The 18,743-nt window shown below is 37.6% G+C and overlaps 2 protein-coding genes across 2 annotated transcripts in view; both read right to left on the bottom strand.

Moving 5' to 3' along the window:
• Nucleotides 1-3,566: 3,566 nt before the first annotated feature.
• LOC124442924 (adrenocorticotropic hormone receptor-like) lies at nt 3,567-4,606 on the bottom strand. The gene has a single exon (XM_046993436.1). It carries the CDS (start codon nt 4,604-4,606, stop codon nt 3,698-3,700), a length of 909 nt encoding a protein of 302 aa, XP_046849392.1. The 3' UTR covers nt 3,567-3,697.
• Nucleotides 4,607-4,722: 116 nt separating this feature from the next.
• LOC124442920 (trafficking protein particle complex subunit 10-like) overlaps nt 4,723-18,743 on the bottom strand; it is a 41,286-nt gene continuing 27,265 nt past the window's right edge. The window contains exons 7-29 of the mRNA XM_046993431.1: nt 17,357-17,498; nt 16,751-16,956; nt 16,153-16,354; nt 15,475-15,586; nt 14,568-14,815; nt 14,049-14,189; nt 13,198-13,306; nt 13,054-13,133; nt 12,285-12,376; nt 12,054-12,194; nt 11,828-11,937; nt 11,594-11,724; nt 10,948-11,074; nt 10,387-10,499; nt 10,124-10,277; nt 9,356-9,590; nt 9,134-9,245; nt 8,395-8,501; nt 7,712-7,844; nt 7,346-7,394; nt 6,358-6,413; nt 5,514-5,549; nt 4,723-4,861 (exon numbers count right to left, since the gene is read on the bottom strand). Of these exons, the coding sequence (XP_046849387.1) occupies nt 4,829-4,861; nt 5,514-5,549; nt 6,358-6,413; nt 7,346-7,394; nt 7,712-7,844; nt 8,395-8,501; nt 9,134-9,245; nt 9,356-9,590; nt 10,124-10,277; nt 10,387-10,499; nt 10,948-11,074; nt 11,594-11,724; nt 11,828-11,937; nt 12,054-12,194; nt 12,285-12,376; nt 13,054-13,133; nt 13,198-13,306; nt 14,049-14,189; nt 14,568-14,815; nt 15,475-15,586; nt 16,153-16,354; nt 16,751-16,956; nt 17,357-17,498 (2,869 nt within the window). The 3' untranslated portion in view covers nt 4,723-4,828. The remainder of the gene's footprint in view (nt 4,862-5,513; nt 5,550-6,357; nt 6,414-7,345; nt 7,395-7,711; nt 7,845-8,394; nt 8,502-9,133; nt 9,246-9,355; nt 9,591-10,123; nt 10,278-10,386; nt 10,500-10,947; nt 11,075-11,593; nt 11,725-11,827; nt 11,938-12,053; nt 12,195-12,284; nt 12,377-13,053; nt 13,134-13,197; nt 13,307-14,048; nt 14,190-14,567; nt 14,816-15,474; nt 15,587-16,152; nt 16,355-16,750; nt 16,957-17,356; nt 17,499-18,743) is intronic.

Genomic DNA, 18,743 nt, shown 5'->3' with positions numbered 1-18,743 from the left:
AATGGTATAGAAGTGCCACTCTGTTAACATGCTGACGACACATTCCTTTGATCCCAAATTTCCCAATTGCTGCTGACACTGAAGCAGAATATACAAACAGACTTTGAAATATAAAATGAAAGATTATTACATAGAGCCTGAGGTGTAGTTATCTGGTCAGTCCAATAGAATTGGTGGTTTGCAACCACCTCCCTGAGAGTAAGAGAACAATGAAATGCCCCCCATGTTGGATGAAATTTGTATTGTAAGTAAGTAAATGCTTTGTAAAATCACCCAACATGGCGGCTATGACGTAGCTTGCAACCTAAGAATTGGTATCGAGGGTGCCTGAGGAAGGATGTTTTGCGTTGAATGATAATCCATTTCTCTTCCTTTTGACGAAGACATTATTGTCTAGAAATATAGAATAATAGAGATATCATCGTTCTAATGACGAAATATGTCCGTTATTAAAGCATCAACAGATATTCTTTCTAGTTTAATATGGCATTTTGATGAAAGATTTTGGTATATATATGTCAAACATAATAGCTTTTGTTTTGTTTATCTGTTTTATTAAAAGAGTTATAGTGAAATCACTCACTTCGCTGCCATCTTTCCTCTTTATCTTTGGCGATTCTCAACCGTTCATCAAAATGGTGTTCACTTTTTGAATTATTTCGTTTAGAAATGAATTTCTGAACTGATGGTTGTGTTTGAAAGCTTGGACGCCCTACCAAAAGTATGATTTTGATGTCTTTAGGGCGGTGCTCATGCAAAGCCAAGGTTACATGAGGACGTGTTGTCGTTTGCCCGACCCGACTTGCCAACTCTCCCGCATTGAAATACTTAAGTTCGCAAATTAAAATAATTTACCAGAAAAATGACGATAAAGCACTAAACGAAGACAATACTGAAATGAAGCATGGAAGTTTAGCTTTAACATAAGCACAAGCAAAACTAAGCAAAACTGAGCGCAAATTAAAATGATGAACAAAACAAAATTCTGTTTTTTTGTCTTTACAAGTCACACGAAAATAAAGAACTTAAGATTCCTCGCTCGTGTTTATTTATCAGTAGAATTAAGGCATTGACGATCCCAGTTTTCAACCATACACCATTAGGGGATGTTTGCATGTTCCCGGTTAACCGCGATACAGTGAGGCGTGAAATGATTTCGGGGGATTAATAGGAGGCAAAAACTTCAAGGTTAAAAACTAGAACTGTTTGTTAAATGCCGCAAGTCATTCCTGTTGTAATTCTCAAATTAGGCCAAATTGGTTTTTTTAATTTTAAACGTTTTTCGCAGTTATTAAATCAGAATATTGAAAGGAGCTCGAAAAGATTTATCTGAAGATAAGTATTGAATCGTTTCCATTCGCCAAAATCATTTAACGCTTGGCTGAATCCCGGCTACCCGGGCTCATGTAATAGCTCCTTAAGCTTTACAATCTTAATTACTTTACAAATACCTACTTTCATTAAAACGATTTAAATTCTTCCATTTAACTACAACGTAAACCTTACCAGGACATCTTCATAATCGTAATTTAGGTGTATTACCGCCTCGAATCCACGCTCCGACACGATACTAATATCTTTCGAATGATCTATCAATTATCATTATTCACCTTTTTTTGAGATTGACGCAGAACTTCTCTTCCCTTTAACCAAGGTGAAAATCGTGAAAGAATTTCATCTGAAGCCAATCTTTTCTTAATACATTGAGCCTGTATTATTTGCCCTAACGTCGCTACAAAGAGCTTCCTCAAACCTTTCTTCAACACAGCGAAAATCTTGACTTCTAAAGCTAGACATCCTCACTCGACAAATGTCAAGCAAAAAACAGAATGCAGACAAGTTGTTCAAAAATATTTAATCCTCATCCACCTACATGATCAGAGAATATGATTGGTTCGAAATGCAATGGAAAACAATACACAACAAAAATGATGAATCTAAAGAGCGAGAGACGTTGTGTCGTTAACCCAATTTGAAAACACATTCATATAATTAGTGTGCAGCGATTCTCGTGGGAGTGAATAGAACGTTAATTGAATTGGCAATGGTCAATATTCATATACAATACTAATAATTGCTATGCAATGCTGATTTTTTTTTTGAAAATTACATTTTTAAAAGAAGTTAGGGCCTGATTATATGAAGGCGATCTGGCCCGGATAACAAGCTAGCTCGATACAGAATGGTGTAATTTTAACGAACTATTCGATGTCGAACTTTGACTCTGGGTCCCGTTTTGGCCACTGTTCGTATGAAGATAATTCCTTTTTACTGACTTGGAAACTGAATGAGTTCTTTTTTGGATTCTAGTTGAGCCAGTTTCGAAAAGCCACTGTAACGAGAATGAACTTGTTTCACTTACCATATTACACCTGTCTGGCTTGAGCAATGCAATTTTCGAGTACAGTTCAAATTGCTCAGAGCTCCTTTCATAAAATCATGTTGACATTTCTCTTGTTAAAACGATCCACTGCTCAGTGTGCTCTCAGGAAGAACGTCCAATTACAACTTCTCATCGGCTTAGAAGTTACATAGTAAAAAAAATTGCGTTTTCATAGAAAAAGCGCAGTCGCTTACGAGTCAAAGTGCCAGTGTAGTACTTTGAAGCTTTTCGTCAAGCACAACATTGAGCGCCAGATTACCATCGTAAACTACAAGCTCTTGCAATTTTCGTTGGAAACTTTTTGCTGGGTCGAAAAAATCCATCAAATTTGAAACGATCATTCGATAATTCAATCTTTTCAAACACTACCGAATGAACAGCCCGCAATATCTCTATTCCTGAGTTTGGAGGTACTTTATCACGGAATAACAGATTCTGAGCATTTGTAAAAATTGTGAGTGTGCGGACAGGGATGAATGATGAAACCCTCTAGGAAGATCATCACTAAGTATCTTAAGGGATAAAGTACTCCGTCGGATGTGCATGCAAGACATAATAGCTTTTTGGTCGATGAAAAACTTTTTTGTTTTCTTAGCAAAAACACCATCAACGCATTTTACAGGGCTAAACCACACTTTTATTTCGGGGTGGGGAGGGGGGTTTGTTGCTTGGCCGTGAACCTTTTTTCATGCGTTTATGCTTGAAGTAGTCTTTTAAGTAGTCCCACGATATTTGTCGGACGTTTCCTTGATGTCAGAGAAAACCAGCACAGCCGTGAGATCTGCACTACCCCTCCCCCTCCTATGATTATTTGTGGAAGCTTTAGTTGAAGTTAGAATGGGCTATAGTTGCTAAGTTTTGTACAACGGTATGAGTCAGCAGTTGAGAATATGAAAAAACGAATCATACGTTAAATGGTACATCCAATCTAGGCTACACCCCCACTAGCAGAGCCAGCGTTATGAGCAACATATTACAACAACCTAACGATAGGTAATGTTATATTCTGCAAATTTAGAAATCAGCGGCATTTATAATTTATTTTGCCTAACCTTGAATCCGCGACAGCTTTACGTTTTTATAAATCTACTTTCTAAACCTGTGAAAACGAAAGACATCGTTTTGACGACAAACTAAGGAAAATCGCATGATTGGAAAGGTGGAATCATAAAGGATGCTCCTGTTTGACCAAATACAACAATATGTCGGTAGTTTAATTCTCGTACGTATACAAACATCAGAGTCATCATATTATGTATCTTTAAATATAACTTCTACGGCAAAACTGAAGTAATCATCTCAGGAAACCTGAGTCTAACTACGGAAATAAAGTTTCTTAAAAGTTTTTCTATATTTAGGTAGACGCCAAACGTATATCGGTACGTAAATGGCGAAGTTCAAAGACACCATAACAAACACCCAAGGAAAGTAGCGCGTGATTATATTTTGGGCAATGTAGCTTAATCTATTCTTCTTCAGAAAAAGGAGAACAAGCAAAACAATCGTTGGGGAATATATCACGGTAAAAAAAGCACAAACTATCGCTACCGTTGACAAAAAACTTTTTTCATTTCTAAGGCGAATCTGCATTGCTCGTTTGTTGATACGACTTGATTCGCTGCTTTTCTCGAGGGCCTTGCGTTGTTTAACGATTGATATATATGTCGCAAAATATAGCATGTTGGTGGTGCAGTACCCCACGAAATAAAGTCCCAGTTGAATAAATACAAATTCGATACTCTCTTTTAAGAGCCGCAATAACTCAGTAGAGAAAACGAACAGCCACATTCCAGTAAGCCAGTACCTACAGACTTTGTTTGAGACGTGAACTTTGTGCCATAGCGGATAGACGACGGATAAAAATCGTTCAATTGCCAAGCTTAAAAATGACATCAGCGACGCAGCAAAAAAAAGTGATGCAACTCTATTTGAGATACGACTTATCAACTGTTCATCTTCAAGGTTGAAAACACGTCCAAGCACTAGAGTGGTATAAAGAAACAACAACAACGATCCAATAAAATCCACGACACCGACGTTGATGATGAAGTGACAACGTTTTAGGATCTTGTAAGGATCTTTGGCGTGAGCATAAAGTAACAGGAAGTTATTAAGGATACCAACAATGTTTATAGAAAATTGAAGGAATGCAGCATAAAAATTCAGTGATTGTTCAACGTGATGACTGTTATTCATCTCTTTAGATAACAAGGATCGTAACATCAGTGATCGTTGATACAGAATGAAGCTTTCGTGAGCTCGGAGAAGTTTTCAATAATTAAATAGCAATAATGTATATAGTTATTAGAAGTACTATTTATATGTTTAAACAACATATATAAAACATGAATTAATTTATTTCGAATGTTGCTTTTGCAATATTAATGATTGTTTAATGACAGTTTATTAAAACCGCAAATTCTTCTTCTTTAACTTTTGCCAACATTAGTGAGAAGATATTTTGGCAAAATGCGTGAACTAATTTAATAAAAAAACCCCACGTCAATATGCACACTTCATAAAAGACAAAACAATAAACACTCCGTAAGATTTTAATTCAAAAGTTTCGACAAGTACTACATGTCATTATGAGTAATTAACAAGAACCGCAGAAGATTGATCATTGAGGCGGCTGTCCTATATTCATATGGGGACACACGCAATAGTAAACTCAAGCGAGATTAATAAAACGTTTATTAAAAGTCATTATTTGCCCTGAAATTAAACTTTCTTTCTTTTCTCTTCATCGTCAGCAGTTTTCGCCATTACAAAATAAATCGTCAAAACACTGTTTCCGAACCAATGAAAGGGCGCTGTGTAACTGAAAGTGACGCTTGCCATATACGTTAAAGCATCCTAACAGACTATATAACGATAAATAATTTAATTTTCGACGACTAGGGGGGTTCGCGGAGAGTTTATCGTTTTCATTTTTATGAAAATGCTTTTTATGACTCGTAAGAAAGTTTTATACGCCCCTTTAAATTAATAAATTTTCAAACTTCAATTTAAAGTTAAATTGAAAACACAATTTCAAACAAGGCGCTTCTCTTGACAGTGTTCTTAATGTTCAGGAGAAAAGTTAACCATCTCAATAAGAGAGGACGCATGCAAGAAGCAAGAATCAAACCTGAAATCGATGTCTGTGTGTGTACCATTCATTGTCCTATATCGATAAAATAAGATCACAAGTTCAAGAATCTTTGTATGATTAAATCTTAATGCCACAAAGAGACATTTTCTAAGTCGCCCTAATGTTTAAAGGCGAAAACTTGCAACTAAGTAAACTTATGCCCGCATTTTGAAATCTCCCTCACACTCATGGGGTATGACATAAAAATCACGCTTTCTCTGATCAATAGCAAAGTCTTTTCTCCACCGATGGCAAGATTTTCACTAAAATATCTCAAATCAAGCGATCAGTGAAGTGAACATTTCGTCTTCGAATAATTATGAGGTGATTTTGAAGCCACACTCAGTCATTGTGAGTTTACGTGAACCTTTGGAATATGGGCAATAGGCATGTAAACGAGTGTTAGTATCAGTGCATCTATTAGCGAAAACGTATCGGCGAAAATTTTTTTAATTTGATCAAATCATCTTCTTGTTATGGCAGTTTCATGTGGCCTTTCAATTGACCTTGTCCTTGACCTGTGTCTAGCCAAATTCTGACGTCATCAAAGGTAGTGGGAATATATATCTTGTATTGTCGAGTCCCTTGCATGACGTCACAAAAGTGACGAACAGAATTTTCGAACGAAGGACAAGGCCCATTAAAAGGAGCATTTTTGCCAACTTTAAACAGCAATAAATGCGGAACGATTTGATTAACTTAAAAAACTCTTTTCACTGATATCTAAATTAAATATTTTAATTAAAAATTTTGCTGAAAGGGGCTCTTTAATCTATCACTGTCTCTCGTTAATGCATTCATTCAGTTAGTGCACGTTTTTGCTTATAAAAGTAAAACATACCTTTCCTTCGGCCATACAGAAATATACAACACTTAATACAAGACTCGAGGAGAATTCTGCGTTGCAAAAAACGGAAAAAGAATAGTAAGATTAATATTCTGATCACGTCACAAAATACATGCTTTTCGTAAAAATGCTTGTTGTTATGAGGTTTTGAACAAGCTTTCAGGTGATGCTTGTTGTTATGAGGTTTTGAACAAGCTTTCAGGTGATGCTTGTTGTTATGGGGTTTTGAACAAGCTTTCAGGTGATGCTTGTTGTTATGGGGTTTTGAACAAGCTTTCAGGTGATGCTTGTTGTTATGAGGTTTTGAACAAGCTTTCAGGTGATGCTTGTTGTTATGAGGTTTTGAACAAGCTTTCAGGTGATGCTTGTTGTTATGAGGTCTTGAACAAGCTTTCAGGTGATGCTTGTTGTTATGCGGTTTTGAACAAGCTTTCAGGTTATGCTTGTTGTTATGAGGTTTTGAACAAGCTTTCAGGTGATGCTCGTTGTTATGAGGTTTTGAACAAGCTTTCAGGTGATGCGAATCCCTCAAAGATTGATGAGTGGCAACATTGGCAATCAAATTTTATGTAAGTCCAATGCAGTAACCCGTAGCCAGCTCTGTAATCGGAGAGGGTGAGACAATAGTCAAATGAGAATGTTCTTTCTCCCTCCCCCACCGCAATCAATGTGCTGGCTGCGCCTTTTAGCAGAAAAACAATTTCGACATTCGGTTGACTATTAAATACTTTCATTGTTTGCCGAGGGCCAATGACACATTTTCTATCTTGCTATAAGATCGCTTCATAATATGTGAATTGAAAATATTGTAGGACGCAAATCCTCAATCTAATCATAAACACTTGGTTGTGGGATCAGGGGTCAAGCCCGTGCATTTGTGGATCACGGAATCACAGAATTTCGTTTAAAATAAAATCATGAATTATATAAGGCAATGAACTCAACACGTAGATAGATAAGAAAAGTTGGCATAGATTCTGACCTTTATCCATACGCCATACATACGAAAGCTCACTGTGATGAAATAACGCCTAGAAAAGCGGAAATACATGGATGTTTAACTAACATAAGTTATATGTTCGTAGACGTTGGCAGTCCTTAAAAGGACTGTTTGTGTTAGTGTTGGTCTACACTGACGTTCAACATCTTAGTTGCAGTCATCTGCACGATGCCAAAACTTCAGTAAACACCAAAATGAACAGCCCTTAACGGGACTGCACTGACTGCACTAACCTGGACGATTAACATCGACAAACATGTACGTGCAGACAGGTCAGAGTTCAAACCCCGTCACTTTATAAACGAGAATTCTTGAATGTTATTTAGCTAAAATAAAATCATCGAATACCTGTGAAGAGGAAGAATGAAGAGGTAAAGGTTCAGACGAGTTTTTCTCGGGTTTGCCTTCACATTGCAAGTCGGCGCTGCATATTGTAATGTTCGTACTCGTCGCTCCGGTTAAAATAACTTGAAGAAAATGGCTGGGAAACAAAAAAACAACAAATAAAAAGAAACTGGAAGGAAGACAAAAAAAACCATTACAATTACTATTCTGCATCGGATAGTGGGGGTAGATACAAAAAAAGAAACGAAAGACTGGCGCATGCGCATGCTTTGTCTTGTCTTGAGGCAAAAATGTCTAGTTGGATTCAGTGTCCCCCCACCTGCCAGAAAACTATATTGAAAGGCACTAAATGTTAGCTTACTACAGTTAAGGTAAATCTTTCGTACAATAAATTCTTTATCACAAGTAATTCAAAGTATACAAGTAATCCTTACCCACAAGTAATCATTCTTTAAAGGCAAATTTTGCATACAAGTAAATCCCTTGCTTACAGTTACATCATAGCCTACAGTTACATCATAGCCTACAGTTAAATCCTTGCCACACTATGATCTCATGTGTAACTCCTGTAGCTTAATGCGTACGGTGTATGCTTTCTATGACAAACTGCACTTATCAATTTTTAAAACGCAACGACTACACTATCTTTGCAATCTTCTTCATAAAAACAAACAGATGATACTCACCCATAGTTTTTACGATGAGAGATATGCTGAATTAGAAACGGCTTGTAGAACGTGAGAAACAACGTGGACAGGTTATTCAAAGAAAGCCATGACGCAAGAAAAAAAACCTAAAGAAATTACTACGTAAATTTCTGCCCCCATGATTCAATTTCATCGCATCCGATTCCAAAATGTGAATCTCGGCCGGTCACGACAGCATATATATGTACCCTAATGGCTTTAATAGTAGAACACACGATACGAAACCATAAAAACATCAGTCAAAAGTTAATAAGGTTTGATAAAATTGATTCATGTGAGCAAACTGCTTATAACATCACATGACACAGGATACAGTTAAGAAATAAAAGATGTTTACTGTGTTTGTATAAGACAGTGTAAACACGAAAAACATCTTTTGTTTCTTTTACGAAATAACAATAATCTGAAAAAGAGAAATTTAAAACAAATGTTTTGATTTTTCTTCCAACATGCATTCATGATTGATTTGCAGATTATCTTTGACTGATTTAATTGATCGGTTTGCAGAGGCTAATCCAAACTCAGCAATAAACAAATCAGCAAACGCGTTTTGTTGTTTTTACATCATAAGTGTCAATAACGAAAAATATATTTGAGCTCTAAATTATCAAGTTTGTTACGGAATGTTTGGGTGATTCCAAGTTCAAATTCGAAACGCAGTTTCATACTGAACAAACATCAAAAAGCAAAGCAATCCCGTTTCTACAGTCTAACTTACATCGTGGTCCAGGAGAGGCTGTTCGGGGTCTGTCTCCTCAAAATTCGAAAACAAAAGCAAGTCGACACATGTTTTGTGATAAGCTGGTATGAACGGTAGGGTAATGTAACATCTAAAGAAAACACATCTCATCGGTTTCGCTGTTCAATTTGTATGCGAAATATCCTGCTGATATCATGTCACAACTTTCATCATCAAAATAACCTAATTAGCATGTTCTACCTAGACGCCAATTTACAGTGTGCCTCGTCTTCATGTACTTCGATACGGTACTTTGCATTATTAGCATACAGTTCGTTATCTTGTGACGTAACAACGGTCACACCACTCGTCACTGGTTGAAACAAGAGACCAGACTCCGAGGTGACCTCCAACACGGATTGGTCGAGAATGGCTGCCGGTCCAGTGCTCACGGACAAAGAAATGACGTTGGTATGACCAGCAACCAGTGGAACATCTGAAATTAAGTTGAATAGAAAAATAGAAAGATAGAAAAAATCAAGTCCGTTCGCCGATATACCGAAATACGCATATTTATCGTTAATTATACTCATGACCACGAAGTATTTCTACACGGGACATTCATTACTCAGGCTACCGAAGGACTCCTGAACTGTCGCGAGATTGCATAAATCACGCGTGACTGACACGAAGTCCTTGAACCAAGCAAATTCTTCCTTTTATCACTAATGAAACGTATAATGAAACACGATTTACTTACATAATATATTGCTACATGTGAGATTGCATTGCCGTGAATTTCGTTATGCCATTTGGCAAATGTTATAATACGCAAATTTAACCAAACATTGTTCTCGAGTACCCGAGCAAACGCCTGATAGACGTCTGTTTTAATTAAAACGGCAGTCATACGAATCTAGAACATTTTTTCATCCTTTCTCTCCAGCGCTGCCGTATGGCAACATCAAGGAAACCATCCAAAACTCGAAGGACCAAAATACTTGCGTAGAAAAAGATTAAGCTACCTACCCACAGTTCCCTTTGCCCAAGAAAGCGCCGGTGACTCGGACACAACTATAAATTTACGCGGTGCTTTAGGCGACCGTGTCAAGGAAGCAAATAAATGTATATTGCCCAACGTAATGAGGAGTTGTGATAGAAGGTATGAACCGCTTTTTTTCACCTATATAACAAGTTAAGAATACGAGTTAATGAATGAATAATATAGAATAAACGAGAAAATTTTTTGTACTGATTGCAATGTAAAGAAAAGTCATCTGTCAAAGTTTTACCTGTCCCTTGAGATGATATAGATGTCTTCCTGGAAGCAACTGAACTTTTTCAGATTCCAAAGAATATTTCTCTTTAGATTTCGACTCTGACTGAGTCGTGCCAATACTGGATTCTATAGGAGTATGAATGAGAAGATGTGATAGCTGGGATAGACTGTAACATTTAACATGGTTCCATATAACATATCAATGAAGGGATATGAATGAGAAGATGTGATAGCTGGGACAGACTGTAACATTTAGCATGGTTCCATATAACATATCAATGAAGGGATATGAATTACAAGATATGATAGCTGGGTATAGAGTATAACATTAACATGGTTCCATACAACATATCAATAAAGGGATATGAATGACAAGATATGATAGCTGGGGATACACAGTAACATTTAACATGGCTCCATGTAAGATATCAAGACAGACACAAAGGGATACGGATGGAAAAATATGATCCCGAGCGATAGATTGTAACGTCTATTATAGCTCTATACAACATATCAATAGAGACATAAAGGGATATGAGAGGCAAGACATTGTCCCAAGGGATCCCAAACTCACCAGATGAAGATGCATTAACATTAGTGGACTCTTGTTTGTCATCGTCATTAGTGAGTCGTATGGGTTCACTGTCTTGTGTTGTCAAAGTCATTCTCGTGGTCACCTTTAAGGAACACTCGTCCACGACCTACACAAATTGTTTCATATATTCAGGAAAATAAAAAGCCGACCGTGAGGAAAATAAAAAGCTAACCGTGAGCTTTCGAGTAAAATGAACTCGCTTAGCCAACGGCATGCGATGTCGGTGCGTTGACATAATTTTACAGTTCATCTAGTTTTTTTTACTCATTTCTCGTGCAATTTTTAGAAATGAACGAGAGCGGGAAAAGTCCCGAAACCAAAACAACGGTTGAATACGACGATGGTTACGGTGAAGCAGATCAATTCATTACCACCAATATCCCCTTACCAAAGTATCCATTTCTTCTCCAAAAACACCGATGTAAAGATACTGTGGAACCGACAGTTCATCCACCCCATCCCGAAGTAACAAATATTTCCTTCATGTCAGGAGTTGGATGACTCGCGCTTGCTAAGAACATGGCGGTAAGTTATATTGTTCGCACGCCCCCCCGGCGTTAGTCCGAGACCAATATTGTCTAGGTGTACCGGTCGACGAATGAACTTAAAAAAAACTATTGCTTACTTGTGTCAAGCCACTATCAATCTCCACGTCGACAAATACAATCTCGCCAATAGTTGCAATGTTCTTATCCAGATGAATTTTGATAACGTCTGGTTTGAACAACGGTTGGGCACGTATGGTGAGTGGTTTAGCTAAAAATAAACACTTTGCGGACCTAAACCGAAATAACATGTGGTTGTCTGGAAAGATATTCCAGACGTGTTGCTATATGCCAAGCATTGAAAGTACTCTTACCTTCATGTTGTGGGTCGTCTTTCAACCTTAATAGCTCTTGCGTGTAATATGAAGTACTTTCTTCTTTCAAATGAGATTGGCAGGCCAACACTGCGCATGACTGTGCGTATCTATGCAGGGTTAAAGAGGGTAAACGATCGATAGAAACTCTTCAATAGCGTTCGCAAGTCAATGTTGTGCGGTGGCCGGTTTCACATAACAATTCTAAAATCAGTTTAAAAGATATTTCTCCCATTTCCGCAGCTCATATTGACATTGTGCCAGGGATAGCAATGTGTTCGCTGCCAATAATCCCCATCCCTCCTCCGCAAACATCTTGTATCCATCAGTCAATAGTAACTCGGCGTCACCATAACTCCCGCCGGACCTACGAGGGGAAACGTAGTGAGAGCTCTTTGAAAAATAAAATGATTTGAACGACGCGATCAGAGTTACCAATGAATGATAAAAAACATACATATAGAACTTTCCCAAGTCGATTCCAAGTACTTTAGCAATACGGTTGCGTTTTATGTTTTTGTATGTTTTAATGGCCATTTCAAGCAGCTCCTGAAAAATAAAGAAGTAGTAATTTAGTATTTTAGAAGCTAAATGACAAATAAAAATGGTCACGTGTTAGAAACAAAACACGTGATGTTTCAATATGATCAGTTCGTTACGGTAATATGGAGGGCGGGAAATTAAACTCGATGTAAACTACATAAAAATATAAATGGTCAAATCCTTGCCGTAATTCTACACAATATTCAACGTAGCAAGATTATCACAATATCAAGCGCGCGTGAAATTAAACCGACTTAGAACCCAATATACTAGATATCTGACTCCACCGAAATTGTATAGAAATGAGTGAGGCGAGCCGCCATCTTGAAAGGTGGCAAAACTGACGATATTTACGACTAATATCTGCTTTTGCTGAGTTGATTTGGAGTCGCAAAGTTGATAGTCTTGGTTTGATTATTAAAATGTTTAATATAATGGGTTATTTAAACTTTGTTCTAACTTATTTTTCATTTTGAGTTTTGCTTTTTGCCACCTTTCAAGATGGCGTCTTTGCCTCACCTTGACTCGGTAGTTAGACATCTAGAGGATTGGGTTCTAAATCATTGAGACAGTGCAGTAGACACTGCAATATGGGCAGTAGGGCGGCGAGACCTAATAGATAGATAACTGCGTTTTTTTTCACAATTGTTCAAAAACGTCACCCCAAACATGACATCACTTACAAGGTAAAGAGCTTTAAAGCCATTTTTTGACGAGAGTGCAGACTTCAGCTTGTTGCTTGGGCTTCCCTCGCTAACACGTACTAAATAAACGAAAAATTGATTAACATATAGTGGGGGTTAAGAATATTACACTAGGTTAAGCACCTTCTTTATCTTTGCCTACACCACCACAAAGGTTACAAGCTAGATTGAGCTGCTGACTAGTCGGCGTCTCGTCCGGCATTAGGCCACACATGTGTCCCACTTCAAAAAGCTGTAAAAAATCGTTTAATGCTTACGTTGAAAAAGACCTTTGAGGATAAATACATTTGAATACATCGACGAAAAATATTAGGTGAAATATCTCTTATACCAAGTAAAGCTATCGTAACCATATCCATCGTAAACCTATCCCTATCTAAACACATCCTTTGTCATTCTAAGCAAATCAATCCCCATCCAAACACATCCCTTGGCATCCTAAGCAAACTTATCTCCATCCAAACACATCCTTTGTCATCCTAAGCAAACCTATCCAGTATCCAACCAAATAATTTTACCAGGGACCTTCTCCAAAATAAAATATCTTGAACTCGGCAATAATGAAGGGGGAAGACACTTCACGAAATATTGAGGGGTGAGGAGAGAGGCAAAAATTAGTCAAAGGATATTTTGTATAAATAACTCAATAAAATGACAAATAAATAACCCTTATCTTCACCCTCCCCCCCCCCAGTGTCTGACACTGCATAAATGTCCACAATAGCAGCAACAGTCTAATGAGGTCTTCAGTGATTGGCAATTGATATTGAATGTTGGATTTCTGTTTGTTCAAATGTATGGTACTTTTATCTATCGATTGTACACGCGAGAGGGCCGCCGAGAGAAATTACAAGAGCCCTATGACGTAATCATTTTAAACAATTACAACCCGAGGCATGAAGTACTTCGAAATGACGTAAAGTTTAACTCAAAGGGAAAAACGTTTCTAAACACAATTTTGTTACTGCACGTACCTTTTGTTTAGCGTACTGATAAATTTGCGCTGTATGCAGATTGTATGTGACGATCTCGGCATTTTTTTGAATCGCCGAACGGATCAACTGAAGCGAACTTAAAGTCACCCAGCACGCAGACGCACCAGTAGGCATGGAAACCTTAAAAAATACAAAAAGGGAGGGGGATATGGTTATCAGGTGACAATACCATAGTGGTATTGACCAATATCTTTAATGAAAATTGTTAATCAATGAAGAGCTAAAATGTAAATTGTTAACTCGTTGACAGTTGTTCATTTCTGAAATGCATAGAATATGAAATGCTATCGTTCGAGCGGTTATTTTCTTTCTCACGTGAAGTGCCTTTCGGTGTCTTTGTTCTTCATATTATCGTGGCGAACACTGCCTCTCTCGTGTCCCCCCCGTCCAGCTTTTAACTGATCTCTTATTAAACATGACAGTGCATATGATAAGGGGGGTAGTGTAGATGGAATTCGCGATTTCCTTAATAAATAAACAGAGGAAAGAACAACTTACATTTAAAATTGCCAATTCGTGAACGACAACATGCATAAAATGCAGCATTCTCTGCAAAACAACTTTCACACGATCCAGTTGGAACAGTAATGCGCACTGTCTGATGAAAAGGTAATTTCTCATATCGAGAAAAGTCGCTTCTTTCTTCCTTATCTTGTCGTGAAGTCTCTTCTCGGTGCTGGGCGAAATGGAAGCACCGTCCCAGCACCAACATTCACCGGTAAACATTGCAAGCGGCCCCGAATGATCTGAAAACGATAGAAAAAATGGATAGGGAATGCTTGGAACAGTAAGACCACACACGCAATTTTTTAACAGATCTGGTCAGATGAGCTTCAACACTCCCCCCCGTTCTAAACTTTGCAACTATATAAAATAGGTGGGAGAGTCCAAGCTTGTCAGAACAGATCTGGTAATAAAATTTGCATGTATGGCCAGAATGGCCAAGCCTACGACTCTTAAATTCTTGAACTATCAATTATACTGAATAAATCAAAGAAGATAGACGATAATTAAAGAAGTTATTTCCCAGAGCCTGACATAGGCACTTTAAAGTTGATTCAAAGAAAATGAGCCGTAAAAACGCTCGATGGGTACATCTTGTTTACACTCGTCCGTCATTCCGCCCCAATCAACAGCGATAAACGTAATATTAGAGAGCTTTAGCAAAGACTGCGAGTACGACTACGAGTACGAACTACGTCATTTTGGCGCGAAAACACTGTTGTGATAACAACAGCAAACTTCCTTGTGCCATTCCCTTACACGTTCAAACTTCGTACTCGTTGTCGTAGTCGTACTCTTGCTATGGCTTCCTATTACGAATGTCGAGGTGAAATAGATCAATCAATTGACACGATCGCATCCAAAAACGTGAAAAACTTCGTACAAGAGTTTATCCACTAACCAGATGCTTTGACTTGTTCAACAAGCTGACCCAACAACGCGTCGATCTCGTCGTAATGAATCAACGCGTCCTCATTCAAATGCATCATTTCGAAAACCAACGCGACTTCCTCCTGCAGAAAAATACACATGCCGTCATCGTTCGACTAGAATCATAACAAACACGGGGAATGGATTGATTTTGCTTCCACAATTTCAAACGTAATCTGATTGGCAGCCCTTATGAATGTCAAATTTCGTCACGTCACTACCTTTTTCGCCCATGCCATAATTTTCAAGTCTGAAATTTTTACCTAAAATTACTATTTACTCCATTGGTGTGTTCTGTGTTTGTTGCCGAAGTCAATTGACCAATGAAAACAACTGAAGAAATGCTCAATAAATATAATATTCGATAAAAAGTTAGACTATTTTTAAATTATTTATTAATTCTTTCCCCTTACCTCAAAACTCCCAAAAACGACTTAGGCATAAAGGTTAGCAACTTGACGATTTGATCAATTTTGATCACTTTACTGAATATAGATGTAGATTTTAGGTCATTCGCTAATTTATGCTTTAAAAATACAGAAGGTCGAGGGAAGGTATACTATAGGTAGTACATGTACCAGAAACATGCTCCCCAGATTCGATTTCAATAATAAAAAATTAAAGAGGGAAGATGATTTAGAGTACGTACATGGCAAAGAAAGTAATTGATGAAATCCCACGATCGTTCTGTTCGCCTATCACGGGTATTGCGAACTTTTTCGTCGATTTTTTTCAGATTTCTGTCGACAGCTGCGAGAACGGAGTATCTTAGTTTGCTCATGAACGCAAGCCAGGATTCCACAGATTTTGGATTTGCATCATGTTTCGATGGTTCCCACAGTTGAATACATCTAAAAATACACTGTATACGCATGTGTCCTTATTTGTACCTACAGTGCTCAAATGTGAACTAAGGTCAGTGTAGGTAATGATGAATGAGCAACTGAGAACGAGAACAGTTTTTACGCTACCTAAAATATAAACTAAGATAACGTGTGTCGGTGCAGGTAGTGATGAAGGAACAACAGAGAGTGAGAGCAAGCTTTTACACTATTAGAAACATTAACTAAGATAACATGTGTGTCAGTGTAGGTAGTGATGAATGAACAACAGAGAACGACAACAGTCTTTACACTGTGTAAAATATAAACAAAGACAACGTGTATCAATGTTGGTAGTGATGAATAAACAATAGATAACGAGAACAGTCTCTCTACACTATCTAAAATATACCACACCAAACTGACCTTTCATTAGCTTTCCCTCCACCAAAATCACTCTTTATTTTATCAAAAACACTGCTACGAGGGAGCTGCAACTTTGGTTTATTGCGATTGATTGATCCCTGGGTGATCACTTGTACAATTAACCAATCAGTGTTGCCATTCGCCTTGATATTCTGCAGCCATATGGTAATCTTTTCTTTGACAACGTTTCTGTATTCATCAAAGTCCTGATAACAACCCACATATCATTGACGTTTTACTTTATTAGTTTCTAATGAAATCAATTGTGTTTACGGATCATAACATACGAATACATGAATATAGTCCCCTCCCCAATTATCAATGTTCCCCCACCACTGGTATGAAATGGAGGAGGAGGTTGTAAGATGTAAGGAGGGGGTATAAGATGTAAGGAGGGGGTATAAAAGGAAGGGAGGGGGTATAAGGAGGCCTTTAGTGCCATTTCTTTATAAAATGATGAAGCATCTAAGGGTGGCATGTAATTGATACAACACATTGAAAGAATGTATAACATATTGTACATACATCAAACATTAAAATGATGTTTTGACATCTACCCATTTCCACTGTACTCTATTTCTATGGGCTCGTGCAATTGTTCAATACCTGGCAATCTGTCCAAAACATATGGAAGAAAGGAAGATCTTTCAAACTGGGTGTAGTGTCAATGGTGAACCTGAGGTGGTTCTTGGTTAGTTGCACGCACTGTCCTTTGACAACAACCATCTTTGGTGGTCGCCCATGTGATCTAATAAAATTCTTTCTTAAGACATACGATTTTCAAGGAAAACACACTTCAATCACAATATATAACCACAGTAACAACACGATCATCAATAGTTTCCAATGCTTGCCTTTTCCATTCAACAGTGGTGTCTGAAAGTCTACGTTGAATATCATCCAAGTATTGTTGAAATATTTCATAGTTGCCATCGCCTGTTGACATAATGATGTAAGTATATGATAGTGCAATGCTGTAAGTGTTGGGCTGCGTACAAAACTCCAAAAGAGAAAGGGGATGTTCAGGGCAATGACAGGAACCATGTTTGTCAGACTCGTTTACTTAAGAAATTAAAGCAATGAAAATGAAAGCATCCCAAGCAAAGTTTCCCAATATGGCATCAACCTGCATTCCAGCAAATGTGATGCCTGCTCTGTCATGTAATCATTGCACTGTGAGCTAGATAGCCAAAGTCACAATTATACCTGGAAAGTTAGTGTCAAGACTGTCGGCAAGTATTTACATTTATTGCAAGACGAATTTATTGCTTTTGCAGACAGTGAACAAAATTGACAAGTTAGGACTATGTTATATGCATTGCGGTGTTTTTGAAACTAAATGAAGATATGATCTTCGCACTTTGAAGGACAATTTAAGGAATTGTCTCAGGTTCATGAGACAATTGCTTAAATTGTCCAGCAAAGTGCGAAGATCATATCTTCATTTAAGGTAGGACTATATTAACAAGCTGGCTAAGTCACCATGGAAAATATGTTATGTGTAGACAAGATATTCAATGTCCACAGTGAAATTATTGACACAAAGCAATTGATATTACATACTACGAAAAATTGAACAAACAAAACAAGTAAATCAGCTTTAACAAATAGTAGAAGGCCTCTCAATACTGAAGATAGCGTGCTTAATTACATATTGAGTTACCTAACCACACACACAAATATTGAGGGCGGTAGGGGGGGGAAAAATCTATCATTCACAATGATAAGTTGTTTGATTCCCTAAACCTTAATAAATGGACGGTAACTCAGCTCGGTTTAACGCAAAGTAAGAATACGAAGCAACTGTACTTACATGTTATAGTGGGAAGAAATTCCATAATTTTGTTTATTACAATCAACACTTTAATTTAGACTGCATATTTGGTACAAAGAACAAGCACTTTTGCCAACTGCACTCCACAGGTTATTTGCATTTTGTTGGTGAAACTTCAAAATTTTTAACTTATTTATCGACAAACGAGCGCGAGAGGCC

Source organism: Xenia sp. Carnegie-2017, unplaced genomic scaffold, assembly GCF_021976095.1.
Source record: "Xenia sp. Carnegie-2017 unplaced genomic scaffold, XeniaSp_v1 HiC_scaffold_20, whole genome shotgun sequence".
Taxonomy (NCBI): domain Eukaryota; kingdom Metazoa; phylum Cnidaria; class Anthozoa; order Malacalcyonacea; family Xeniidae; genus Xenia; species Xenia sp. Carnegie-2017.
This window is presented reverse-complemented; position numbering and strand designations above follow the sequence as displayed.